The sequence below is a fragment of the Mauremys mutica genome, chromosome 8, assembly GCF_020497125.1.
Source record: "Mauremys mutica isolate MM-2020 ecotype Southern chromosome 8, ASM2049712v1, whole genome shotgun sequence".
Classification (NCBI taxonomy): Eukaryota; Metazoa; Chordata; order Testudines; family Geoemydidae; genus Mauremys; species Mauremys mutica.
In genome coordinates this window covers 4,023,614-4,050,076 of record NC_059079.1, presented here as the reverse complement: position 1 = coordinate 4,050,076, position 26,463 = coordinate 4,023,614, and the positions used below count along the sequence as shown (strand labels likewise).

General features: G+C 41.9%; 1 protein-coding gene across 4 annotated transcripts in view; it reads left to right on the top strand.

Annotated features, from left to right (window-relative positions):
• GPBP1L1 (GC-rich promoter binding protein 1 like 1) overlaps positions 1-26,046 on the top strand; it is a 48,469-nt gene extending 22,423 nt beyond the window's left edge. For 3 of the 4 annotated variants that reach the window (XM_045027920.1, XM_045027919.1, XM_045027922.1), the window contains 10 exons: positions 256-370; positions 1,480-1,609; positions 1,975-2,258; positions 4,354-4,426; positions 5,789-5,982; positions 15,928-16,068; positions 21,254-21,412; positions 23,725-23,849; positions 24,771-24,873; positions 25,122-26,046. In XM_045027920.1, the coding sequence (XP_044883855.1) occupies positions 311-370; positions 1,480-1,609; positions 1,975-2,258; positions 4,354-4,426; positions 5,789-5,982; positions 15,928-16,068; positions 21,254-21,412; positions 23,725-23,849; positions 24,771-24,873; positions 25,122-25,268 (1,416 nt within the window). In that variant the 5' untranslated portion in view covers positions 256-310 and the 3' untranslated portion in view covers positions 25,269-26,046. The remainder of the gene's footprint in view (positions 1-255; positions 371-1,479; positions 1,610-1,974; positions 2,259-4,353; positions 4,427-5,788; positions 5,983-15,927; positions 16,069-21,253; positions 21,413-23,724; positions 23,850-24,770; positions 24,874-25,121) is intronic. The other variant, XM_045027923.1, reaches the window with a different exon arrangement.
• Positions 26,047-26,463: the final 417 nt, after the last annotated feature.

Genomic DNA, 26,463 nt, shown 5'->3' with positions numbered 1-26,463 from the left:
TCATAGATATATTGCTAAAGTTGATATTGTAAACAGGAAGTATTTGGGACTTGTACAGGCCTTATCTATTCTGGCCAGGGAGACCATGTTGGCAGCTTTCTAGTAAGAATTGTATTTAAGCCCAGCAAAAGATTGTGACTTTTTCCCCCCCTATTCACTAGAGAAGGCCTAAATGTTACAGTGCAATTATTCCACATAATTCCACAGCAAGGGCTGACAGACTGGAGATGTAGTTGTTCTTTTTTCCACTTGTAGATCCTGGCCATGAGGTTTGATGCCTCGCTTTATTGAAGGGAGACACTGGACCTAAATGGCGCAGCATGACTTTGTTCCTGCCTGGCTTAACTTCTCAACGCCACAGTCAGCCAAGGTAACTCTTGCATTCAGATTACCCAACCAGAAGCCTTTTGATGGCTAAAGAAAGTTTTGGCCCTGGATTTTGTCCAACTTGAATGCCTGCAGCCTGGTTTGGAATGTTCTTTGTGTTCTTGAATACTTGTGTGAAGCTTTTTAAGATGCAGTCAAAAACTCTTCCTCTGATTTTTTCTTCGCAAATTAACCACTTCTGTTCCAGAGAGACAGGTTGTTTTCCTTTGTGTGCACAAACATGGAAGTAAATAAATCATGTTAACTTCAGTCTGCATTGAGATCTCATAATGGGGCATTATTTAAAGAGATACTACCAAAGTTGGTAGCACTGAAAATTGGCCTACCTGCCTCTTCATATTTATGTACAAATTCAGCATAATTCTTTTTCTTTTCAAAGTAATGTTGCACTCCTGAGCAATGCACCAATAACAAGCCATTGGTTTCCATCTCAGAATTTTCTAGTTCTCATTTAGAGTTGCTTGTATATGAAATCCCAAAATTGGGGTATTGGGTTGTGATTTCTCACCCTCTGACAACAGGATCTGAGGGGTAGATCTGGCTGACTCAAAGGTGTAAAGTCTGTGTGGGATCTCAAGCAGACACTTGCATTGCTTATGCGTGGCACTGGTAGTCCAGAGCACCTTATAATAGCAAATCAGATTAATGGAGGGAAAACAGTTTGGTAAGGAAACTGCTTTCAGCTTCATGTTTAAACCGGATGAGACAAAAATAATTTTGAAATGTGCAATACCTTGATATGACCTTAGAATCTTTTCCGAATAGGAAAGGTAACTGTAAAAAAATTGGTAAGATTTCTTAAACGAACTCTTCAAGGTGTTGCATGTGACTTCAAAGGCTCTGCTAGTAAAGCTGATGTATAAGCATCCTTTTGATTCTTTGTAGGGTGATACGTGAAGTCATGTGTGCTGTTTTTGTGTTCACTTAAATATTTCCATATTTGTCAACTAAGCAACACATAGCCAGCCTGTTGCTGTAGTTACTGAAAGCTAATGCAGAGAATGTCTTTTTATTTTCATACAAGCCATCAGAATAGCATTGTTTGTCAAGCAGGCCCTTTGGGGGCCTAAGTCACTTAATCTGTTTCTGTAGTCCCCTGCAGCCACCTTTGAGAAACATGGAGAGCATCTTTCGCGGGGTGAGGGCCGCTTTGGTGTGAGCCGTAGACGACACAACTCTTCTGATGGATTTTTCAATAACGGCCCCCTCAGAACTACGGGAGGTGAGTAGAGGATCAGAACTCCCTCTATATCCAAATACTGAATGCAGAGCTATGCAGAATATAAAGTAACTTTTCAAAACCACATTCCCTATAACACACAAAGCCACTTATCCTAACACTCCTCCCTTATGTGCCATCTCTCCGTGTTCCTGAGGGTTTCTGGGGAAGTTGTATGTGGCTTTCAAATTCTTCTGCAGTTTGTCCATCTGCGTGAGTAAAGAAGTCAATCTCTATGAACTGAGGCAAGGTTAGCCTGATAGTTATTTAGAGCACATTGACCAACACCAGAAATATCAAGTCATTCCTGGTTTCTTCTTGTTGTATTGACTTTTATTTTATTTGCATACTTACCTCCTGTTGTTTAGACTGCTGGCATCAGCCCTCCCTGCTCCGCCATGATTCTGTAGATTCCGGTGTTTCTAAAGGAGCTCATGTTGGGCTTTCTGGCAGTCAGCCTGGCTGGCATGGTCCCTCACGGAGCCATGATGGTATGAACCAGCGTAGTGGTGGAGGAACTGGAGTCCATCGCCACTGGAATGGCAACTTTCACTCTCGGAAGAACTCTGCCTTTCAAGAAAAGGTGCCTGTTGAGGCCAGAGAAGAGAAGAGAGAAGAAAAAGACAAGCTGCAGTTTGAGGAAGATGACTTTGTAAGTGTGTGGTTTCTCACTGCTGGAGCCAGCTTTGAGAAATGGCTTTCTAGGTTTCTTTGTATTAGCATTGGTTGGTGGAAAGGATCTAGAGTTGCATTCTACTCCATACTTTCGGGGATCACTCCAGTTTTAATGGAATGGTCCTGCAAGCAGTGCTTGCAGAATGTTAACTTTTCCCATATTCCTGAGGCCCTCATATATATTGGAGGTTTTTTTGGACACGTTGTCATTACATTTTGTCTGGTTATTTTAAATCTCCTATATCAGTGTTGTGATGCATACGTTTGTTCAATCAGCCAAACCCAATTCAGCTGGTGACACTCTTTCTCTGAAAAGAATAGTGGAAAAACCAATTTGAACTACTTGTCACACAGAAGTATGTTCATATCTTGACTGAGAATATAGTACTTGTAAGCATATGTATTTGGCAAAAGGGGCAAGGTTTCTTTTGAAAGACTTGAACCATAAAGACAAATTTTGGGGCACTCCTGTGTGCATTGTGCACATCATAGAATCATAGACTATCAGGGTTGGAAGGGACCTCAGGAGGTCATCTAGTCCAACCACCTGCTCAAAGCAGGACCAATTCCCAACTAAATCATCCCAGCCAGGTCTTTGTCAAGCCTGACCTTAAAAACCTCTGAGGAAGGAGATTCCACCACCTCCCTAGGGAACCCATTCCAGTGCTACACCACCCTCCTAGTGAAAAAGTTTTTTTCGTAATATCCAACCTAAACCACCTCCACTGCAACTTGAGACCATTACTCCTTGTTCTGTCATCTGCCATCACTGAGAACAGTCTAGATCCATCCTCTTTGGAACCCCCTTTCAGGTAGTTGAAAGCAGCTATCAAATCCCCCCTCAGTCTTCTCTTCTTCAGACTAAACAATCCCAGTTCCCTCAGCCTCTCCTCATAAGTCATGTGTTCCAGCCCCCTAATTATTTTTGTTTCCCTCTGCTGGCCTCTTTCCAATTTTCCCACATCCTTCTTGTAGCGTGGGGCCCAAAACTGGATACAGTACTCCAGATGAGGCCTCACCAATGTCGAATAGAGGGGAACGATCACGTCCCTTGATCTGCTGGCAATGCCCCTACTTATACAGCCCAAAATGCTGTTAGCCTTCTTGGCAGCCAGCGTCTCACAGCTTCCTAATGTAAAACTGACAAGACCTGGTAAAATGAAGCATTAAAACTGATCAATAAGAGATTTAAAATATTTGGGTAATATTTGGGGTATGAGGTAGTACTCATATTAAGATGGAATGGTAATTTTTTCCAGCTTTTAAACCAGGAGTACTAGTTTTTCCAGAAGTTCACGACTGGAGGCTTGTGCTGTAGTTGCCATAGTAGCCAACACATAAAGAATCTATCAAAAGGAGGGGGGAGGTGATGTGATTTTGAATTTCCAGTTGCGAAAAGAGGGGAAGAGAGGGATAGGTGAATGGACAAGGGGTGTCTTATCGACATCATCGTACCTGGTTTTACCTCCTTTCCTCCCCAACTCACAATTTCTCAACTAGTGTAATATTTAGGATTTGACCTTCAATCAAAGGTAGAGTTACAAAGGCTGCATCCTTCAGATGAAATAGCCTAAAATTTCGACTCCTGGAATTTATTTTAATATAACTTAAGCTGAGCTTTTAGTTTTTATGCCTGTAAATTCATCTTCATCACAGAGATTATATACATCTGGTGTCGGTATAATATTGGTAAAACTGTTAATGCCTAACTATCAAATACAAAATATATGAAAGTTAGTACAGTTATGAGGAATTGGGTCCTGGATATCACATGGTGCCTTGAGCTACTGATTAATATCAAATTATAGAGTCTCTCACTTTCTTAATTATACATTAGGAACTCTTTAAATAGGAGTTCTGTCTTTGCTTGCTCTAGTCCCAACACAATCTGAAGGGGAAGGAAAGTAAAGCTCTTAGGGCCAGGGACTGTCTTTTCGTTCTGTTTGCACAGCACCTCGTACAAAAGGGTCCTGGTCCATGACTATGCTCCTAGGTACTACGGTAATACTACTTCTGATAAATAATAGTATGTGCAGTCTTCTAATGTGTCCAACCGGATTATGTTTTTACAGCCATCTTTGAATCCCGAAGCTGGAAAACAGAATAACCAGAGCAAACCTTTAGGGACACCTTCTGGAGTGTGGGGTATGTAGAGAAGCTTACATCACTGTATAGAAAACAGATGACCACTTGTAAAGCAAAAGAATTGAACAATATGTTGAAACTCTAGTTTTTCACATAGGGGAAGATCTTAAAGGAAGATTAAACTGAAGTAGGCAGCTACCTTTCATTCTTTCTCTCCCTTCGTTCCTTTCTTGTTTATCTCTCTCCTCAATCTGTTTTCTGATATTTATTGCTGCACTTGCTGCTGTTTATGAGAATCTTCTCTTCCATTTCCTGCTAATAGCACACACTAAGTACAGGAATGTCACTCATCTATAATAATTGCTAATTCCATGGGAAGATCACAGCTCCTCTAAGCTTGTGGGTGTGGAGTGTTGGAATGAAATGATCATGAAAATACTTGGCCCTCCATTGCTAAATGCAGAATCAGAAGTGCAGAACAGGGTTGAGAGGACTAGGGGGAGCACAGCTCCCTGATTGTAAGTGTTACAGAGGTGATATTTGTATTGGTTATGCAGCAATACTGTACAAATATACACGGCTGTGTTCTTGTGGTTTGGCTTCTTTTTTCAAATTAATTAAAAAGAAAATAGTTCTAAATTCCTGGATACTATACAAGACATTTTTGTTCCCTTCATTGAAAAAGCTAGGCTGATGCAAATAGGGTGCCTCTTATCAGTGCCTGAAAATGTTTCTTTAATCACTAGTTGGAACCCCTAACTCTAACTAGAGAGTTTAATTTGGGGGAGGATAGAATTGTAAACCAGTTATTTATTAGCCAAATCCTAAAAACATTCACCCGTCTGTTGTACTAGATCTAATTTTAATCTCTTGAGTATTTGGTTCAGATCTTAACTGGTCCACCCAAATGTAACACAAGATTAGCAGTAGTAAAAAACTTTAAACACTTAGCAGTTCGCTTTCTTGAAAACTGTAACATATACTGAGAACTTCTGTTTGCTCCACCAGAATGTGGTGGTAATTGTTGCAGGTTGTAAAACATTGAAACAAAGCATGAGTTTCACTAAATATTTTTGTTAGTGAATTAACCTAAAATTACTGAGTAGTTATTCAGAACTTAAATACGATTACCTATTCTGGTTCCTTCTTTCAGCAAAGTCTGAGAGGCTGTTAAAATCTCAGGCCGATGTCGTCCTAGGCAGTTTTTTTCAAAATCAAGAGGAGCCTACAAAATATTGGACTTTACCATGTTTGTCTGATATCCTCTTCACTTGAATTCAGAAGCTGTTAGCAGCAGCAGCATGAGACTCTCTCAGCATCTTAGACTAAGAGGTAGAATTGGAGCTGAGGTAGAGTCAAGTTTTGTGGAATTACTGAGATTCTAAATATTTTTTGAAGCCTTGTTCCTCTCTGTTTTTGTAGAAAACCCCCCTAGTGCCAAGCAACCTACCAAGATGCTGGTCATCAAAAAGGTTTCAAAAGAGGATCCTGCTGCCGCCTTCTCAGCTGCATTTACATCACCAGTTCCTCATCTTGCAAACGGCAACAAGACCACCACAATTGTCCCAAGTGTCTACAAAAATCTGGTTCCTAAACCAGCAGCTCCTCCATCTAAGGTACAAGGGCTTCCAATGGAGTTACTAAACTGTATTGAAGGGGCATTCTCTCCCTCGTATAGAAAAAGTGCTAGTAACAGAGTAGAGTGAATGAGTTGTTCGTATGACAGTATTGTAAATCTGTACAAAGTTGTAATACGATTCATTAACATGGTTAAAATACAGTTTGGGCCAGTCTTCAAAGACCAGACTGGGTCATGTTTTAACATGATTCTTCAGCATAGTAGTTGAGCCTTAAAGGTAACCTACAAAAGAAATATAGGGTTTTGCACTTTAGCTTCTTAATGTTACATACAAAAAGGTTAAAGGGTTTTTCGAGTTTTCAGTTTCTGCTTGATTTTTTTATATTGGGTTCAGCTCTTATCTAACCCTGCTTTTCCTGAAGGCTGGTATAAGAGATACCTGGGGAACTTGTAGGATTATGACATTCCAAGTAGTACCAGAGAAATGAAACCTAATCATGGAAATGATTTTTATTCATAATTCTTAGAGCTTTGTTTTGCTTATTTTTTGGGCTGGTAACGCCTCATTAATTAAAATGCTTGATAAACACTTGGAAGAAAAGATCTTTAAAAGATAATCGGTCATGGTTGAGAAAAGTTCCATTCTAGCTGTGTATCTTCCAAGAAGACTGCCAGTGATACAGGAGAAGAGCAGATTTTTTTTTAAACTTTACAAAATATAATCAAAAGAAAACTCTCCTTAAAAACCCCTTTCAGAGATTTGTAAAGGAGCAGAAGGCATAAACACAACTCTTGCCTTTCTAGGTCCTCTTTAAAATTCAGCTGGTTCCTCCTCTCCCACAGACAGCAGAGAGCCTACATGATTAGAATGACTATCACTTTTCAATTCTAAAAAAACTTTGGTCTTATGGCTTGTTTTGGGGTAGCACACCAGTGCTGGCCTGACAGGTGGGCTTTGTAAGAATCACAACTATTTATAAAACTCCATTTGTAAAGAATTCCTTACCTTTACAATCAGAAATTATTAGGCAGTCAGCTCACATGTGGAACCACCCATGACAATTCAAACAAGGTGCAGTTTCTGGTGTCCAGAGAGCTTCCTGTTGCTGCTTTTTCAGTTTTACAGCTTGGGTGACTTAGGAATATGATCGGGTGCCTTGCCTGTAGCTAGGAATGACTTGGTGTATTGAACAGGTTTTAGCTATTCAGCCTTCTACTTCAGAGCCTTTTTAACAACTTGATTGTGTTGCTGCTTGTTCGTTGCACAGTGATCGTTTATTTAATGCAGAAACGTATAACTGCTAGCACTGTATGCAAACAATGATATATTGTGGGGTTTGCAAGTCATGGTGCTATACAAATTTACTCCTAAGATTTGTAAATCATGAAATTGAACTCAGGTATGGAAAACACTGACTAAGTGCATGTAAATATTATGACTGCATCCTGCAGTAGTGCATTATTGCATGGAATCATAAATATTGAAGATGAAAAGCTAATTAATTATCTAGTTCCCCCTTCCAGAATGTGGTTGTTCCCTACAGTATAGTCACCAGTGAATTTGTTTTGCCTAGTTCTAAATGCCCGAAGTGATGGGTCTTTCTCTTTGAGAGACTATAGCGCAGTTTAATCAGGCTTGCTGACCGCATGTTTATCCAGATGCTGAGCTTGTTTTCATTGTTCCTAGAAAATGGTATTTTATGCTTAGATGTTCAAAGGGGCCTAATGGAGTGATGTGCCCAGATCCCATGGAATTTCAGTGGGTTCGAACACCTAGCTCCTTTAGGCACTTGAAAGTCCCAACCTTTGTGGGGTTTGTTAGTGTTGTGATCCGGATGTGATATGGCCTAATAGGTCCATAAACTAGTTTGTATTATACCCTGATGGAATTTTAGAAGAGCGCTTGGGGAAATTAAGCAATTGGTTTGGCTGATATAAAGCAGCAGTGTGATTCTGGTACATAAACTGGACAACTAAACCTACTTGTCAAAATGCTGATTTTGACATCCCAGTTTTCCTTTTCATTCAGTGAATCCTAGATCTTCTTAAAATTGCAGTAGGGCATGTCAGTGTGGGTGATTTTGTACCTAAATTGACTTCTGTGGCCAAAGATATGGTTTAATTGGCTAGTAGTGTACCCCTTGCCTTATTCCTGTAGTATTCAGAGGAAGCAGAAGCAATGTCTGTAAAGTTACTTAACCAGTTTATAAATCATTTTGCTCTTTCTATGGTGGTAATGCATATAGGTCCCTAGTGTAGACCAGGCCTTAGTATTGTAAAGACTTGTGTTCCCCATTTGAGCCACTGTCTATCGCCTCTCTGCTGCATCTATCAATGAAGGTGTCATTTTTGGTGACCATTACCTCTCCCAGAACAGTAGAGGAGCTACGGGCATTAATTTTGGGGCAGCCATACAAGATCTTTTTTAAGGACAAAGTTCACTTGCATCCTCATCCAATGTTTGTCTCAAAGGTGGTTTCTTCTTTCCATATCAGTCAGACAATTTGACCATATTTTACCCAAAGCTACATATGAACAGTGATGAACAGCGTTTGCATACCTTAGACATCAGGAGAGCCTTAGCGGTTTACCTAGACAGAACCAGGCTCTTCTGTAAATCCTCCCATCTGTTCATAGCAATGGCAGACAGAGTAAGAAGCCATTCAGTCTCCACCCAGAGAATTTCTTCCGGGGTCGCATCCTGTGTACGCATGTGTTATGACTTGGCTAATGTCACTCCACCTGACAGAGTCTCAGCTCATTCAAGGTGGTTGCAGTTGGCCTCAGCAGCCTTTCTGGCACAAGTTCCAATTGCGGACACTAGAAGAGTGGCAGCCTGGTCCTCTGTCCACACATTTGCCTCCCGCTATGCTATGGTTTAAGACTCCAGAGACAATACTAGAGTTGGACGATTTGTTCTTCAGGCTTTGTTGAAATAGACTCCTATCCTGCTTCCTGTTCTTATGGCTTGAGTCACTCAAAGAAGAAAACAGTTACTAGCCTGTTGTACATGTCCATTCCATAACCCGCCCTCTTCTGCCCCTCTGCATTGGAGTTCCAGCAAGAAGGAACTAAGGGGCCCTGGGGATGGCTCTGCCCTTTATACCTGCACACAGCGGTACAGGGCAGCAGTGGGAGCTTGAGCCACCCCATGGGTCCTGCTGAGGAGAAATGTTTCTGACAGCTGTATGCAGGGTACACTGACACCAAGAATGGCATGAACGTGTGCAACACATCTCAAGGAACAATGGTTACTATCCTGTTCAGTAACTCTTTTTTCAAAGGTGCAGCAATGTGGGTGGATGGGTTATATCCATAAGGCTCTGTAGACCTGTATGACTAGAAAAGCTACCGCTGGCACAACGGAATGAAAAATGCTATAGCAGCGCTAAATGGTGTTAAAACATTCTCAGCGGCACTGAAAGGACTTTATTCCAACTTAAGAATGTCCGAACTGGGTCAGGCCAATGACCCATCTTACCCAGTATGCTTCCAACATTGGCCAATGGCAGGTGCTTCAGAGGGAATGAACAGAACAACATCAAGTGATCCATCCCCTGTCATCTACTCCCACCTTCTGGCAGTCAGAGGCTAGGGATAACCAGAGCATGGGGTTGCATCCTTGACCATCTTGGCTAATAACCATTGATGGATCTATCCTCCATGAACTTATCCAATTCTTTCTTGATCCTCATTATAGTTTTGGCCTTCAACATCTTCTGGCAACGAGTACCACCGGTTCCTATTTCTCAGGTGGATAAACTGACACAAATCAATTAATTGCCCAAGGTCAAACTGTGTTAGACCTGGTCTACCCTAAAAATGTAGATCAACATAACTACATTGCTTAGAGGAGTGAAAAATTCACATTCCTGAGCATCACCGCTGTGCTGGCTTTAAACCATGGGGTAGACATAGTGAGATCAACTGACCACTGCCCAGGGAGGTAGAGTTCCTAGAGTGAGGGCAAAAACCTTTTCTGTCAGTGTGTGATGCATCTACACTACGGGGTACAGCAGCATAGACGTGGAGCTCTAGCCCACATAATGTCGATACGGCTTTGGTGTCACGCCTATAAACGTAACCCAGAAGTGCTGTCTCTGTTGACCTTCTACTCACTAGGCTGCTTGTTCTATTCTTACACCTTATCCCACCCCACCCACCCCCCAAAAATAGCAAGAAGGACTTTTCTTTGGGTTTCTACCTGAACTGCCCCTCGGTGGAAGCCATATGAATAATCATTTGCAGCCTCTGAGCATCCTGCCATAATAGTCTGTGCAGAGTGATGCAAAGATGAGTGTTCAGGGTATCCAGGATTGAGTGTCACCTTGTTACCTCTTGCCTCACCTCTGGTAGCTGAGTGTCAGTTCTCTAACACTGCTGGCTTGTCAGCCACTCAAGCACTCTCTGAGGTAGAGTAGCTCCGTCTTTGACTTGCAGGTTAACAAAATGTGAACCCCAGTCCCCTTGAAATGTTCTTCTGTGATATCCTGCCCTGACATTGGCTACTCATGGAAATCCCGGATTCTCTGCTCCCAAAGGAACAGTGTACCCCAGTTTACCTGCTTTACCTTAAATCACAGCTCCTGTATAACACACAGAACTGAACACTTATATAAACCTTCTTTTGGTTTAGTATGAGAGCATATAAATTCCACTAGAAACAAGTGTGTGATGGAAACTAATGGTTACAATACAAAACAAAATCATAAAATACAAACTAGGGCCTACACTTAAGTTACTTTTCCTATCTAACAAAGTCAGTTTCCCCCACATCATTCAGTCTGTTGCAGAGCTGACTGGCTTCCCAGGAACCAGAATATAATCTTTCACTGAACACCACCATGCTCAACAAGATGTCTCCTCAGTGAATGGATTCAGTATGTCTTTCTCCACTGTTTGATATACTGAATCTGTCTGTCTTTATTTACAGTCCGGTGATCCCGTCTGTTTCCCTGTTCCTTTTTACCTCCAAGTGGTTTTGATTGTTTGCAGTTGGCTTTGATAGTGTTCCAGCTGTTCTGGGATGGACAAGGGTAGACAATTGAACCTTGCATTACATCACCAGCTGACCAGGGAGGGCTGAGGACAACTTCGGCGTGAATGGGCCATCACCAAAACACGATTCCCTGGTGACAAACGTTTACTATGGGACCATAAGGCATAGTTTTCACTATAGTTAGGTTACTCCTTAAATATTAACTGTGTACACATCTTGCAGTGAGTATTGATAAATTAAGAGCTTTTAGTACAGACCTCACATGCTACCTTCATTAATAAATACTGTGAAAGTGGTATATTAAATGTGGTGAGTTTCAGGTCTAACTGTAGTTGCTTGTAAAGAACAATGAACCTGTTGGCACCAATGGGCTTCAGTGTCATTGTGAGCATTCCAAGAATTAGTATTATTGTAGTGCCTGGGTCTTGGTCTACAACTAGGTCTTTTCGCTGTGCTAGGTGCTGTACAAACATAAAACACAAGTATGATCTCTGTCCCCAGCAGCTTACAATCTAACACCCACCAGATTTAGTGTTGTGCCTCACCAGTGGGGTGCTGTGGCAATTTACATTTGGCTTTTGGGAGTTCGAGAGGAACTTGATTTGAAATATAAGCTGTTGAAATGGATTTCCACCTTTTTCACAGTGTTGGGTTTTTTGAAGTGGGGAATAAGTGTTCTATATACTTTGAATCTGCTTATGATCTTCCATACAGAAACTCCTCATGGTCAATACTAACTGGAGAATTGTGCCTTCAGGTTCTTGAGCAAAAATTGACATTTTGATGTGACTGCCACTTTCAGAGGTTCCTATTTAAGAGATTACTGTAAATTAAATATGATAGTGCAAGAAGTATGTTCCAGTTAGACAGAAATGAAGGCACAAGCTCTACCCCAGGAAGTTTACAATCTAAATCAGTTTTTTAACCTGTGGGGGAGGCATCAGACTAGTCAATGAGAGGGGGAGCTGAAGCCAGAGGATGTGATCAATGTGGGAGAGGGAAGGTGCAGGACCCCAGGTTGACGCGACTTCCCCTGACTCACTGCAAGCATACTATATTATATTATAATAATATAATAACATTTAACATCCCTGTGGTGGGAAGAACATCTCAGCAGCCCAACACTCTGGCATTTAATTTTGAAAGGGGGAACTATACAAAAATGAGGGGGTTAGTTAAACAAAAGTTAAAAGGTACAGTGACTAAAGTGAAATCCTTGCAAGCTGCATGGGCGCTTTTTAAAGACACCATAATAGAGGCCCAACTTCAATGTATACCCCAAATTAAGAAACACAGTAAAAGAACTAAAAAAGAGCCACCGTGACTTAACAATCATGTAAAAGAAGCAGTGAAAGATAAAGACTTCTTTTAAAAAGTGGAAGTCAAATCCTAGTGAGGCAAATAGAAAGGAGCATAAACACTGCCAAATAAAGTGCAAGAGTGTAATAAGAAAAGCCAAAGAGGAGTTTGAAGAACGGCTAGCCAAAAACTCCAAAGGTGGTAATAAAATGTTTTTTAAGTACATCAGAAGCAGGAAGCCTGCTAAACAACCAGTGGGGCCCTTTGACAATCAAAATACAAAAGGAGTGCTTAAAGACGATAAAGTCATTGCGGAAAAACTAAATGGATTCTTTGCTTCAGTCTTCACGGCTGAGGATGTTAGGGAGATTCCCAAACCTGAGCCGGCTTTTGTAGGTGACAGATCTGAGGAACTGTCACAGATTGAAGTGTCACTAGAGGAGGTTTTGGAATTAATTGATAAACTCAACATTAACAAGTCACCGGGACCCGATGGCATTCACCCAAGAGTTCTGAAAGAACTCAAATGTGAAGTTGCGGAACTATTAACTAAGGTTTGTAACCTGTCCTTTTAAATCGGCTTTGGTACCCAATGACTGGAAGTTAGCTAATGTAACGCCAATATTTAAAAAGGGCTCTAGAGGTGATCCCAGCAATTACAAACCAGTAAGTCTAACATCAGTACCGGGCAAATTAGTCGAAACAATAGTTAAGAATAAAATTGTCAGACACATAGAAAAACATAAACTGTTGAGCAATAGTCAGCATGGTTTCTGTAAAGGGAAATCGTGTCTTACTAATCTATTAGAGTTCTGTGAAGGGGTCAACAAACATGTGGACAAGGGGGATCCAGTGGACATAGTGTACTTAGATTTCCAGAAAGCCTTTGACAAGGTCCCTCACCAAAGGCTCTTACGTAAATTAAGCTGTCATGGGATAAAAGGGAAGGTCCTTTCATGGATTGAGAACTGGTTAAAAGACAGGGAACAAAGGGTAGGAATTAATGGTAAATTCTCAGAATGGAGAGGGGTAACTAGTGGTGTTCCCCAAGGGTCAGTCCTAGGACCAATCCTATTCAATTTATCCATAAATGATCTGGAGAAAGGGGTAAACAGTGAGGTGGCAAAGTTTGCAGATGATACTAAACTGCTCAAGATAGACCAAAGCAGATAGTGAAGAACTTCAGAAAGATCTCACAAAACGAAGTGATTGGGCAACAAAATGGCAAATGAAATTTAATGTGGATAAATGTAAAGTAATGCACATTGGAAAAAATAACCCCAACTATACATACAATATGATTTGGGGGGGGGGGCTAATTTAGCTACAACGAGTCAGGAAAAAGATCTTGGAGTCATCGTGGACAGTTCTCTGAAGATGTCCATGCAGTGTGCAGAGGCGGTCAAAAAAGCAAACAGGAGGTTAGGAATCATTAAAAAGGGGATAGAGAATAAGACTGAGAGTATCTTATTGCCTTTATATAAATCCATGGTACGCCCACATCTTGAATAGTGTGTGCAGATGTGGTCTCCTCACCTCAAAAAAGATATTCTAGCACTAGAAAAGGTTCAGAAAAGGGCAACTATGGGACCCTCTCCAAACCCCTAATCATGATAAAATGATTAGGGGTTTGGAGAGGGTCCCATATGAGGAAAGATTAAAGAGGCTAAGTCTCTTCAGCTTGGAAAAGAGGAGACTAAGGGGGGATATGATAGAGGTATATAAAATCATGAGTGATGTTGAGAAAGTGGATAAGGAGAAGTTATTTACTTATTCCCATAATACAAGAACTAGGGGTCACCAAATGAAATTAATAGGCAGCAGGTTTAAAACAAATAAAAGGAAGTTCTTCTTCACGCAGCGCACAGTCAACTTGTGGAACTCCTTACCTGAGGAGGTTGTGACGGCTAGGACTATAACAGTGTTTAAAAGAGAACTGGATAAATTCATGGTGGTGAAGTCCATAAATGGCTATTAGCCAGGATGCGTAAAGAATGGTGTCCCTAGCCTCTGTTCATCAGAGGATGGAGATGGATGGCAGGAGAGAGATCACTTGATCATTGCCTGTTAGGTTCACTCCCTCTGGGGCACCTGGCATTGGCCACTGTCGGTAGACAGATACTGGGCTAAATGGACCTTTGGTCTGACCCGGTACATAGAATCATAGAATCTCAGGGTTGGAAGGGACCTCAGGAGGTCATCTAGTCCAACCCCCTGCTCAAAGCAGGACCAAACCCAACTAAATCATCATAAGAACGGCCCTTCTTATGTTCTTATACAGCTGCATAGCAAATAAAGCTATTGGTGGCTCCCTGAAAATCTTTCCTGCCCTTCTGTGTGTGGCTGCTAACGTAGCTGGACATTGTAAAAGTCAGAGGTGTAGTAGGGCTGCGGGTATCAGTGTGCCAGCCCAGGCTTCTCTCTCCTCAGCTTTGAGTGGCAAATGGATGGTTGTCCACCTCCAGCATCATGTCCCTTCTGATTAGGGAATGGGGAGAGGGATTCGGTTGTTACCAGTGGCGGGAGTAAGGGTGAGGAGTCAGCAAAATATAAGGAAGAAAAATACACCAAGGAAACAAATGAGGAAATATGGAGAAACAGTGGCCTCTGCTGTCCTTTTCTGCAAAGTACATTATCCATTTTAGACTCATATTTAACTTAAATCCCAGATACATCCTGGATGAGCATTGGTATCAGAAATTCAGAATAGTTAAATGAAGCTGTAAAATTTAAAATATTCCTCGGCTGTCTTGTTCCTGTGCTGCTTCATGCCATATCTCTCATTTTGGGATCGTTGTTGCACAGTTTGTCCTTGGTGGCTGAGAGGTCCAAGATAATACTTTTCCAAGTAGAAGACATTTATCATGAGGCAGCTTTCTGCAACTGCAATTATTGCTTGACCACCAAATAGATGCAGATATATCCTGATGGTGGATACTAGTTGGGTGAAGTTGCCCTACTCTGAGTAGTTACATGTGGATTGGTTTAGAAAATGGGCTGGTTTACGTGCTTCTGTACTGCAGTAACCTGGCTTCTCACTCCGTAAGTTTTGGGGCGTCTTGTCTGGATTTTTAGTATATCCATTGACTTCTGTGTCTTGTTAAACAGCAGGGTACAATCAAACTGTTTTGTTCCTTTACCCTTCCACAGGGATTAGGAGTATCTTCTTTGCAACATGGGGAATTCCTGTCTTGCATTCATGCCTTAAAGCTTCTTCCCCTTGGCGAGAGGAAGCTCCTGTTGAGTGATGCAAGATATTTGGTGGTGGTATTTAGCACTGTGTAAGAAATTTGAATTTTATTATGATCTCTCGCTGCTTGTGCTGGGAGCAGTTGTGTGATACATTGCATCTCTCAATGGTGACTCCTCCAACTAGTGATGGAGCATTTAATTGTTCATAATAGTCCCAACCAGTCCTTTGCTAGAAGAGAGAGAGCTGTGAAGCAGTTAGAGGGTATTTATGTGGGTGGGGTGGTTCAGCAGGGCAGGAATGGGGGATTCTCAGGATTAAGATGAGAGGGGGATTTGAGACCATTTTTGGAGCAGGAGAAGATAATTTGTTCAATTAATCAGACACCCCATTAAGTCAATTTGATGTTGCTTTGATTTTCTTTACCACTTGCAAGCAACCCATTCTTGTGCCATACCATTACTGTCTAGTGTATTGTGTTCTCTTCAATATAGCCGAGTCCATGGAAAGCTAACAGAAGTGAACATAAACCAGGCTCGCTTTCCTCCAGCCGTGACTCTGCCTTTACCAGTCCGGTGTCTGTAACCAAACCAGCGGTACTGGCGAGTGGCTCAGTTCTCACCTCTCCCAAAGAGGTAAGGGGTTGGATTGGGGATAGAATTGGACCTTTTCCAACTAATGTTGCTTTCTATAATTTAAGTACCATGAGAGCTCTTCTGTTCGTATGATACAGCTCTGAACACTTGAAGAGTTCTCAATCACTTGTATGGTCTCTGCATGTTGAGCTAAGTTCCCTTGTACATTAATGGGAATGCTCTTGGAAGTCTGTCTGTCTTGATGTAAAGTGTGCTGCCAGCAGTTTTTGCCTGGGTCTGCTGTAATTTCATCACCATCATACAAGGTATGGTTGCTCTGACACTTTAAGAGCACCATGGGAACTAACTGGGCATGCCCAGAAACAATGTCCAAACCATCAGCTGCATTACCAGAGTGCAGACACCAGCCCTGCTATGTGAGAGCTGTGAACTGAACGTTAACACTGAGGGCTTCTCTACGCAACACCTCAGGCCTTGTCTACTCTGCCACTTTACAGCGCTGCAACTTTCTTGCGCATCGGTGTGAAAAAACACCCCCCTGAGCGCTGCAAGTTTCAGCATGGTAAAGTGGCAGTGTAGACTGCACCAGCACTGGGAGCCACACTGGGAGCAATATCATTGGAGGTTTTTAAGAGCAGGTTAGACAATCACCTGACAGGGATGGTCTACAATCTATGTAATACATAGTCCTGCCTTGAGTGCAGGGGACTGGACTAGAAGACCTCTTGAGGTCCCTTCCAGTCATATGATTCAGTGCTAGCAGGGTCTACGCAGGGTCTACACAAGCCCGTTAGTGCATGGCACGCTAGTGCACACCAGAGTTTACACCATACAAGACCTGAATTCCATACCACTCTTTAAAATAGGGTGCTAGGTTGTCTTGTGTTCTTGCTCTTCCAGCTCACAGCTCTTTCCTAGCAATGCATGTGGTGAGCTTTGGGAACAGTTCAAAAGGTTTGGGATGTACAGATGTGTGTACCGTTCCTCTTCAGCTATTGTGTAATTTGTCAGTGTTGATGGTGGAGGATGTACCCCAGTATTCATCTGCAAGGTTGTCTTAATTTATAGATTAAGTCTCTGGAAAATTCTTTGGACTTAAAATTTACTAGCATTTCAGCAGTCTATTCATGGTAGCCTCTTCTGCCCTTTACTTGTGTAGGTGATATGGCTCTAAAAGGGACGCGCTTTCCAAATAGTTTACATCCAAAATGCTGGGTTTAGGCAAACAATAGCAAACAGACCCTAATAATGAAGCATTTCCATGAATTTTAAACAATTTTACATTAAAACTGTTGGGAAGTAAAACACTATGGCTTTGTGGTTAGTGCAGGGGTCGGCAACCTCTGCAGGAAGCGGCGCGGGCCGAGGGATGTGCTGTCCGCCCTTTCCGCAGCCCCCATTGGCTTGGAGCGGCAAACCGCCGCCAGTGGGAGCCACGGTCGGCCGAACCTGTGGACGCGGCAGGTAAACAAACTTGCCTGGCTCACCAGGCTGCTTACCCTGGCGAGCCGTGTGCCAGAGGTTGCCGACCCCTGTGTTAGTGTGTAAAAACCAGAAAATTAAAGTGGTCTGTTTGTATCCAAACTAAGTAAAGTACCAAAGGGTAAACAATATAAATCATGGAAAAGTTAGACAAGATTTTAAGAAATGACTAGTGATCGAGTGCCTCCATTTTTGGGTACTCTGCTTGATACCTAAAAGGAATCTGATCTTTAGAGTACCACATTCCCATCCTCTGAAAATCTGCTCTCTTTAAGGAGTCAATTGGGTATCAGTAATTGACACACCCATAATTGCTAGTCACTGCTTGGCCATGATTTTCTGTATCTTTAAATTTTCAGTTTAAATAATCTGGAATGGTGGAAGAAGTTAAACAAGTCATATCTTGACACTGTTCTTTAGTTTTAATAAACAATGGTGATGTATTTACTCAGCTAGAGGTGAATGCCCCCTTGCATATTCGGCAGAAATGTTGCTATTACAAAACTGAGAATCTCTTTCTCGTGTGCGGCTGCTTTCTCTCTTAACCTTTTGTTTGGAGATCAGAAGTATTCCTGGGAAGGTTTTGTCATCTTTGTGGATCTTAAAGTTGTGTAGATTTTTACTCATTCTGAACTTTCACCATTTTTGAACCCCTACACCGGGGTAGTCAGCTATTTCTTGGTCAATGTCCAAACTCCAGAGAAATATTTTTCACACCACAATAACAATAATAAGTAAATAAAAAGATTTAGCAGTACATTCAAAAGTGTCTGGCGGTCCAGATTTAACCTGCGCTCTGCCTGTCGACTATCCATGCCCTACACTTTGAGTGTAAGATACTGGGATATTCTTTTGATCACAAGAGACAATTCTGTGCAAAACACAAAACTGAGGTTTCCGAATGAGGAAATAGCCCACTAATAATGGGTATATAGATGAGTAGCTCTGGTTTTAGTGTAATAAAAAACCCCATGGAAATAACAAAATTGCCAGTCATCTCCTTGACAACTTTGCTATTGTATTGTATTCTTTCCCCTCACCCTACCTCTTTGTTGTTTTAGATTGTAAGCTCATTGGGGCAGGGACTTTGTTTTCCCTTATGTCTGTACAACACCTAGCACACTTTGGGCACTACTGGAACATAAATACATAATTCAGATAAGCTTCCACCTTCAGGTAAGTAATACCAAAATAAAGTTAAATGCACTTGTTATCCAGTACAATAAGTACTGAATATAGCCTCTGTAATTTGTTGTCCTAGGCAGCTCTTGCTGTCAGTCTCTGGCCAGCAAGGATGTAGGTTTGTAGGGTATTAATCTGACACTCAGGAGAGAGAGCCTGTAATTCAGTCTTTCTACAGAGACCAGTAATACTTAAAGCTATGAAAGTTGAACTCTTTGCCGAACTTCCACCAGCCTTGTCTGAGTGGTTAGTAAATTAATAGAAGAAACTCATCTGAAAGTCACTGCATCCTGTGTTCCCATAACATCAGTAGCTATATCCAGTTAAACTGGAAATGATTTAAGTTTGTCCAAGCTACAACTGAGCATTTGCAGCTGTAATGCCTAGACTTTTATTTCACATCCTTCTTTTAAAAAATTTGTTTGACAATCTTAGTCTAAACACAGGACTGGGACCCATGAATTTTAATCTCCCCTCTGCCACTGACCTGGGAAAAGTAATTTAGTCTCTGCCTCTTTCTCTATCTGTATAATGGCAATAATAACTACCTTACAGAGGTGCTGAAGAGTGATCAGTTAATATTTGTAAAATGTTCTGAAAATGAGAAGCTCTGTAGAAGTAGAACACTGACATTATCATAGAGTCTTCCTAGATCTCCCTGAGGATTAGTGTAAGATTCTGCTCTATAAGTGCACTTTTAGTGCTTTATGCAGTCTGCTTTTAAAAGCCTAAGGGATGGCTCTGCCACTGTTTTACCCTAGGAGAATATTCTACAGTCTAATAGGCAAGGTACTGAAAATGAACTTGTAATTGTTAAAACTCATTTCTTCAGCATATCAGGCCTAACTCTCTCATATGAGATCTCTGGGTTCAGATACCTCCAGGTATTAGATCCTGGGACCCAAACACCTGTCTTTCCTTTCTGACTTAGATGAGGCACTGTGGGAAGGATGATTGTAAAATAAATAAATCAATAAGCAATATGCCCTTATTTTGTTTTTTATTATAAATCTGTTGAAAACTTTGTGTAGTCAAAGTTAAGGTGGAGAATTTGAGAATTTTATCACTTGTTATAGCTGTTTTTCTCATCCCTTAAAATTTGTAAAATTAGCTCTTGGTGTGTTGGCATTTCTGTATAGGTGCCTTTGAAAAGGGCTGTTCTGGCATGGAGCTTGAGTGTTTTATTGGCTGTCACGTTAAATGGGTATTCCAGTCTACTAGAAATGTCAGACTTAGTCTGTCACTTGTACAGTCAAACTAATGACCACATTGAGAATTTAATACTACTCTGGGTTTCATTTTATCCTGACAGTCACTCAGATTGGCTGTGGAAGTTTCACAATCACCTATCTGCTCCTCTGTGCTGTACTAGGCGATGTCTGGAATAACTGCCTGGCGAATGTTACTGTCTGATGCCAGTGTTTATAGTATACACTTCTGCAGGAGAGGTTCATTTCATCTTAGCATTACATGTAACTTAGGAATAAGGAATCCAAGCAGCTGAATATTTTGAGCTCCCTTTTTCTTTGCCTTTTTTCTGCTCAGAGAGATTGTATGCTGTACTATAAGCATATTTTGCAGAGTAGTTTTCTTTGGCGTCCTAAGGATTGCATCTGTAGGCAACACTTCAGCTCCAAGAAAAACATCTAAAATGGTGCTGCGAGGCTCTTCCAACTCCTGCAATGAGGAACTATTTAAATATGCACCTGTTCTGTTCTCTTACACGCTTTGATTTCTCTTTCCCTCCTTTCACAATTTATGTGAAGGAAATGGATTGTTTTGTGTATGAGATTCTGATGTGTTATTGTGACCTCTCCTTTCAGTGGAGAGTGAAGACTAATGAGAATAGGATTCCTGTCTTCTGCATGGACCACCAGACATGAATACAACAGACAAATCCTTGGGGCAGATGGGAAGTCAGGAGGCTAGAATCCCAATTCATTTTTATTGTAAATCCCACCTATAAAAACGAAACAGGTTAACTACATTGAAATCTAGCTGCCATATTACTGGATACCACCACATATCATAAATACTACTGAAGACCTCCGTTAAAAAAAGATCAGTTTTGTTTAATTTAATTGGGTAGACCTTTTATTTGGCATGGAGAACAGGAGTTGGGGGAATGATTTTGCTAATAGGCAGGAATCAGCAGTATATTCCTGGATCATTCCAAGCTCAGAGATGGAATTAACCAGACAGGGAGCCTGTGAGGCAGCTCACATTACCAGGAAGCATATTATGTGAGGAGTAGAACAAGCATGTTAAATTCATGACTGCCTGAATTAGTGGAGATGAAGAAACAGTTGCAACAGCAGAAAGTAAGAATTGGTTGCAGACATTCGTTCCAGGTTGGTGAGGAGGAAGGGAGTGGATTTGGAACAGTGCAGCCAAGTTCTCTGGGAGAAATCTGAACTGAGTACTCCATAGGAAATTGCCAGTCAGCTCAGGAGATAAGTACTAAAAGGTGTGGACACAAATCCTGATCAGGGCTCAGACCCAGCTTTTCTTCAATTGGTATTTGGTAAGTTCTCTAATGTGTTCCACCTTAATTCTCCAGAGTCCTTCCAGCACCACTCCTCCCATTGAGATCAGTTCTTCACGTCTGACCAAGCTGATGCGTCGCACCGCCGATAAGAAAAGTGAATTCCTGAAGGCATTGAAAGATGACAGGAATGGAGAGATCACAGAGAACAGAGAATGTGACAAGTTGGAAGATGTAAGAGGACTGCCCACTTTTCTTTCCTGGGAATTGTGTATTTTAAGGGACTTCAAATAGACCCTATCCCAGTGTGTATTAAAAAAAAAAAATTGTGGCTTCATATTTACACAGTGATAGCATGGCTGCCAGCTAGCCACATACATAGGGAGTAGAACTTACCCTTCTCTGGATAGAGAAATACAGGCTTCTGGTACTGGAACTAAGGAGTTTCCTAACTGTCAGTAGTAGCTTAAATCCTGCTCCCTGAGCAGTAGCCCCGAGAGAGAGAATTGCAAATGGCTTCCATTCTAGGCTGCTGGTCTGTGCCAGAGTACATTCCTGCCAGCTATCTATTTTAAAATGCCCTCTTATTTTTGATCTGTTTTAAAATGTCTTGACATTTTTCCCTAGGAAAACTCCTCTCCAGAATGAGGTTAGAGAAATAACTATTGTTGTAGCTCCTAAACACAAACATTCTCAGCTCTCATGTTGCCTCTGCTAGATCATCTGTAGCTGTTAATTAACGAGCACTTGTTCTCGTATCTGTGCTGCCATATCGGTACAGGATGGGAAACAAAGAAAAGCCATAACCTAAAGCAGTGCTGTTCACTATTTTTGAAGTGGGGGCCACTTTGGCAAAAAAAAACTTCAATGTGAGAGCCACATCGACTACTAAATTAACACAGTGCTTACTACTCCTTAATGATGTAATGTTACAGAGCCACTCGTGCAGCTAAAACGAAGTCTACTTGTACAATAAAACAATACTCCTTTTATAAAATAACCAGGAAAATATATGGAATTAAAAAGGCACCTATGTGAATAAACTTTTAAAGAGCAGAATAATGCAAAACTTACTTTAAAAACTGGATGAGCGAAAGTGTGCCTGTTCCTCCTTGACTTTGTTCATGCAGTACTTGTAATCTGTCATCGCAATCCTAGTAAGGCAGTCCAAATGTTCATTGGTCAGTTTGTTCCTTTTTCTTTTCATCCCTCTGGCTGGGGTGAGGGGTTTGGGGTGTTGGGCGGGGGCTCGGGGCTGGGGCAGAGGGTTGGGGTGCGGGCTCTGGGGTGGGGCTGGGGATGAAGAGTTTGGGGTGCAGGCAGGCTGCCCCAGGGCTGGGGCCAGAGGACTGGCAGCAGATAGCTCCGCGGAGGTCTCTCTCCCTGCCAGCAGGCAGCACGGATCTCTGGGAGAAAGGGTCCTCTGTCCTTCCCGCCGACAGGCAGCTCGGGGAAAGGGGCCCTCTTTCTCCCCTGCCTGCAGGCAGCGTTGTGCTCTGGAGGAGGAACCTCTCTTCCCTTCTGCCGGCAGGTGGCACGGAGCTCTGGGGGAAGGGGCCCCTCTCTCTCCCCTGCCGGCAGGCAGCACAGAGCTCCGGGGGAAGGGGAGAGGCCCACAGCAGCCCTGCAAGCCCCAGCTTGCTCCCCTTCCCAGTTCCGCCTACCCCCTACCTCTCTCCTCTCCAGGTCCCTGCTGCGCGGCCCTTTAGAGCTGCTGCGTGGCTATTTATAGCCTGCTGCACGGCCACACAGCTTAGAGGGAACTTAGGGAGCCGCACTTAGGGTCAATGGGAGCCACCACTGGCTCACGGGCTTTGCAATGAAGAACACTGACCTAAAGAAACGCAGGAGGAAAATTAAAATATATGGCAAAGGGAAAAGGGCAACGTTTGGTAAGAATTGGCAGGATTCTAAGAGGGCTTTCTAAAGAATGGAAGGAATGATATTTTAGAAGAACGCTTACTCTTTAAATATCCTTGCAGGACTGACATCTCCATTTATGTAGCTTAGTTCTGGTAGCATAGCTTAAAAAGACTGCAACTTCTGTTTACTTTCTGTTCAACAAACTGTACATTGAGAAAATCTACACTGGACCCAGAGTAGTGTAAAGGAATTCGGCCCTGGTGAAAGTGCAGGCGTGACAGATGTGGCAAATTGAACACGCTCTGCACAACGTGTAGGACGGTGCCTCGCTCTACCACTGTTTGCCCTAATGATGGACACCTCTAAGGGTCAGAGTGCAGTCTCCATGGCTCATCTAGTCTTTGGCATCTCTGAATCCATAATGGTGGTAATGTGGTGTGGACGTTTGTCCCTTAAAAATTAAGCTGCAGCCCACCAAACTCACTTTGCACCTCTCACTTCACCAATGTCTGATGGCAACTGCTTTCTGTTATTACCAACTCATGCTCTGAAGCACTGACTTAAGGTGAAGGGTTTTATTCTCTCTGGAGTCATCCACTCAAGAACGCTAGCTTCAAGACTTGAACTGTGCTGTATGCATGAAGGATCTCAATTATGTGATTTGACTTACATTTTTTGTTTAGATGGAGGGCAGCAGCACACCAGAACCAAAGGAAAACTGGGACGAGAATTGCCATCAGAATGGCCTTTCTCTCCCTTTGATGGAGGAGGGGGAGAACCTGTCTCATTCACTGGAAGCGGAACACAGGTGAGCCAACAGCAGAACATGGGCTGAAGATGTCTCACAAATCATTTTGTCACATTGTGTGAGGAAAAGGCAGGTGCTTAGAGGATTCTCTTCTCCAGAAAACAATACTCTTGCATGTTCTGAGCTGCAGGCGTGTGGCTTTCTTATGGCACTGGGGCTGGCAGAAAGTAAAATACTGGGGTGAAATTCTGGCCTCGTTGAACTCAATGGGGCCAAGATTTCACACAGGTTCTGTGATTAACCTTCTGGCACTCTTCTAGCTTTGCAACCCGAAGTCATTTAGTGCTGCCTGGCTTAGCTTCTTTCCCACACCAGGTGGCCAGGCAGAATCTCAAGTGCTGTTCTGCTTGATCTGCAAAAGGGATTTCCAAATGTGGGGGTGCAGAGTTGATGACACATCACCACATCTCTCCTCCCAGCTCTTCTTGGAATGCTTCTGTGCTTTGTCATTATGCTAATTTGATAAGAAATTGCCCCAAATCCTATAAAGCTATGAGAAGTGGGAAGAAGATACTTGCATGCATATCTAAATATGCATTCTGGTTGTGTGAGCAAGAGGAGTGTGATCTAGCTGTTAAATCAGGGCACTAGGAATAAGGAAATCCTGAGTCCTAGTGTTTTCTCGGCTGCCATGCATACTTTCTCTGTGTCCCTGGGTTAATCACCAGCCTTTTTTCTTACGTTCCTTACCTGTCTAAATGCAAAGTGTGTGTGTGTGTATGTGTGTATATATATATGTGTATATATATGTGTGTATATATTATTGATATGGTCTTTTCTAAAACTAGAAAACCCTTCCTGGAGGGATCGTAGCAGTTCAGTAGGAAAATCTCCCACTTTATCATGCACCTGGTTAAATTTGACTTCTCCATTTGCCTTTTTGATTCTTGTTAACCCCTCGCCCCTTTTCTCATGAATCAGGTTACTGAAAGCAATGGGATGGCAGGAGTACCCTGAAAACGACGAGAACTACCTTCCCCTCACTGAGGATGAGCTCAAAGAGTTCCAACTTAAATCAGAGCAGGTATATTACAACTCTTGCCATGATGATGGTTCTTCTTCCTCACCTGTTTCACACACATCTTAGACTGTTATTCGGAATTACAAAGAACTAAATAGAACTTGTGTATTGATTTAAAGTGATTTGTCTAATGGGGAAAATTAACAAACATATTGTCCCCACTAGAAAAATATATATACTGACAAACATGTATATTGTCACTGACCCTTACTCTTCACAATTTTTTATCTATTTATGTTTCTTTCTTCTAGCTAAGAAGAAATGGATTTGGGAAGAATGGATTTCTTCAGGGCCGTAGCTCCAGCCTGTTCTCCCACTGGAGAAGCACTTTTAAGACAGAGTTGGAGGACTCAGACACAGAAACTAGTAGCAGCGAAACGTCAGATGACGATGCCTGAAAGTGGGCACAAAACATTTAAAACAAATAAAACCAACCCAATAAACTCAGTTCATAGTTCAACGTGTGTTTGGGGTTGTATAAACTAAACAGAGTTTATTCTGTCTCCAGTCTGTTCAGTTTTTCTTTTGTTGTTGAATACTTCATGCACAAGGGAAATAATTGTATCCCAAAGAAGAGAGAAATTGGCTTGTTTAGCTTTTTCTTTTGGTTTTGCCCTTCTGCTTAATAGAAGTTTGTGCAGCTAGCAAATTTGTGATGAGAATCCCTCATCAGGGAATGCACAAGTTCAGTCTTGTAAGCAGGATACAGGTGACTGACTGATCTTTGCAACAACAAGCTTCTAATAATGCCGCCTGCATTACATAATGTTGCGCGGTAACAATGTGCTAAAACAATCATTGTCAATGACAAAATGGCTATTGAAGTTCTAATTGTGTTAAATTAATGCTAATAACATGAATTTTTTATTTTTTATTTTTTTTTGCGGCTCGGGGAGCTTCATCACTTAACCAGGCGTTTGTGGTTTTCTTTTATGGGTACAGCTGTAAAATATTTGGACATAGGAATTGTTTGTGTTCTTCTTCTTGCAGCCTTGATATTCAGGGTGGATTGTAAAATATAAATTTTTTGTGAGATTTCAAAGATTAAGATTATTTTGATAACATTATTTACAGATTTAAAAAAGTGACTATCACATTGAGTCTGTATGAGGGGGAAAAAACTACTGCATCAAAAAATAACTAACTTGGAATAAATATTTTGCATCAGTTTGCCAATTCTAGTTGTCTTTCTTATGGAAGGAAATCTTTCCTCAAATTAATATGGAGCTATGGAGTTTTAATAGCACCAGGGAATAAACACTTTGTTCTCCTCTCTCTCTCTCCTCTCCCCCCCCCGCCCCACACACTTTGTTCAGGCAACAGTAGAGGACTTATGTTTTGAGGGGCAAAAATTGTTTGCAGGCAGCACAGACATCTTACACACCCAGAAGGACTCCTGTGCGACACTAAAGACACTTGGAATCTATATTCCTGCAAACAAAAAGAAATGGCAGATTCTACAACAAACGATTCTGCCCTCCCCCATACACCCAGCCTCAACAACATGACCAATGCCGCAAGCAGCGCCAGACGAGACGCCGTCAGGCGCTGGAGCAGTTGTCTGCATCTGAGCCATCCATTTCTAGGCAAATG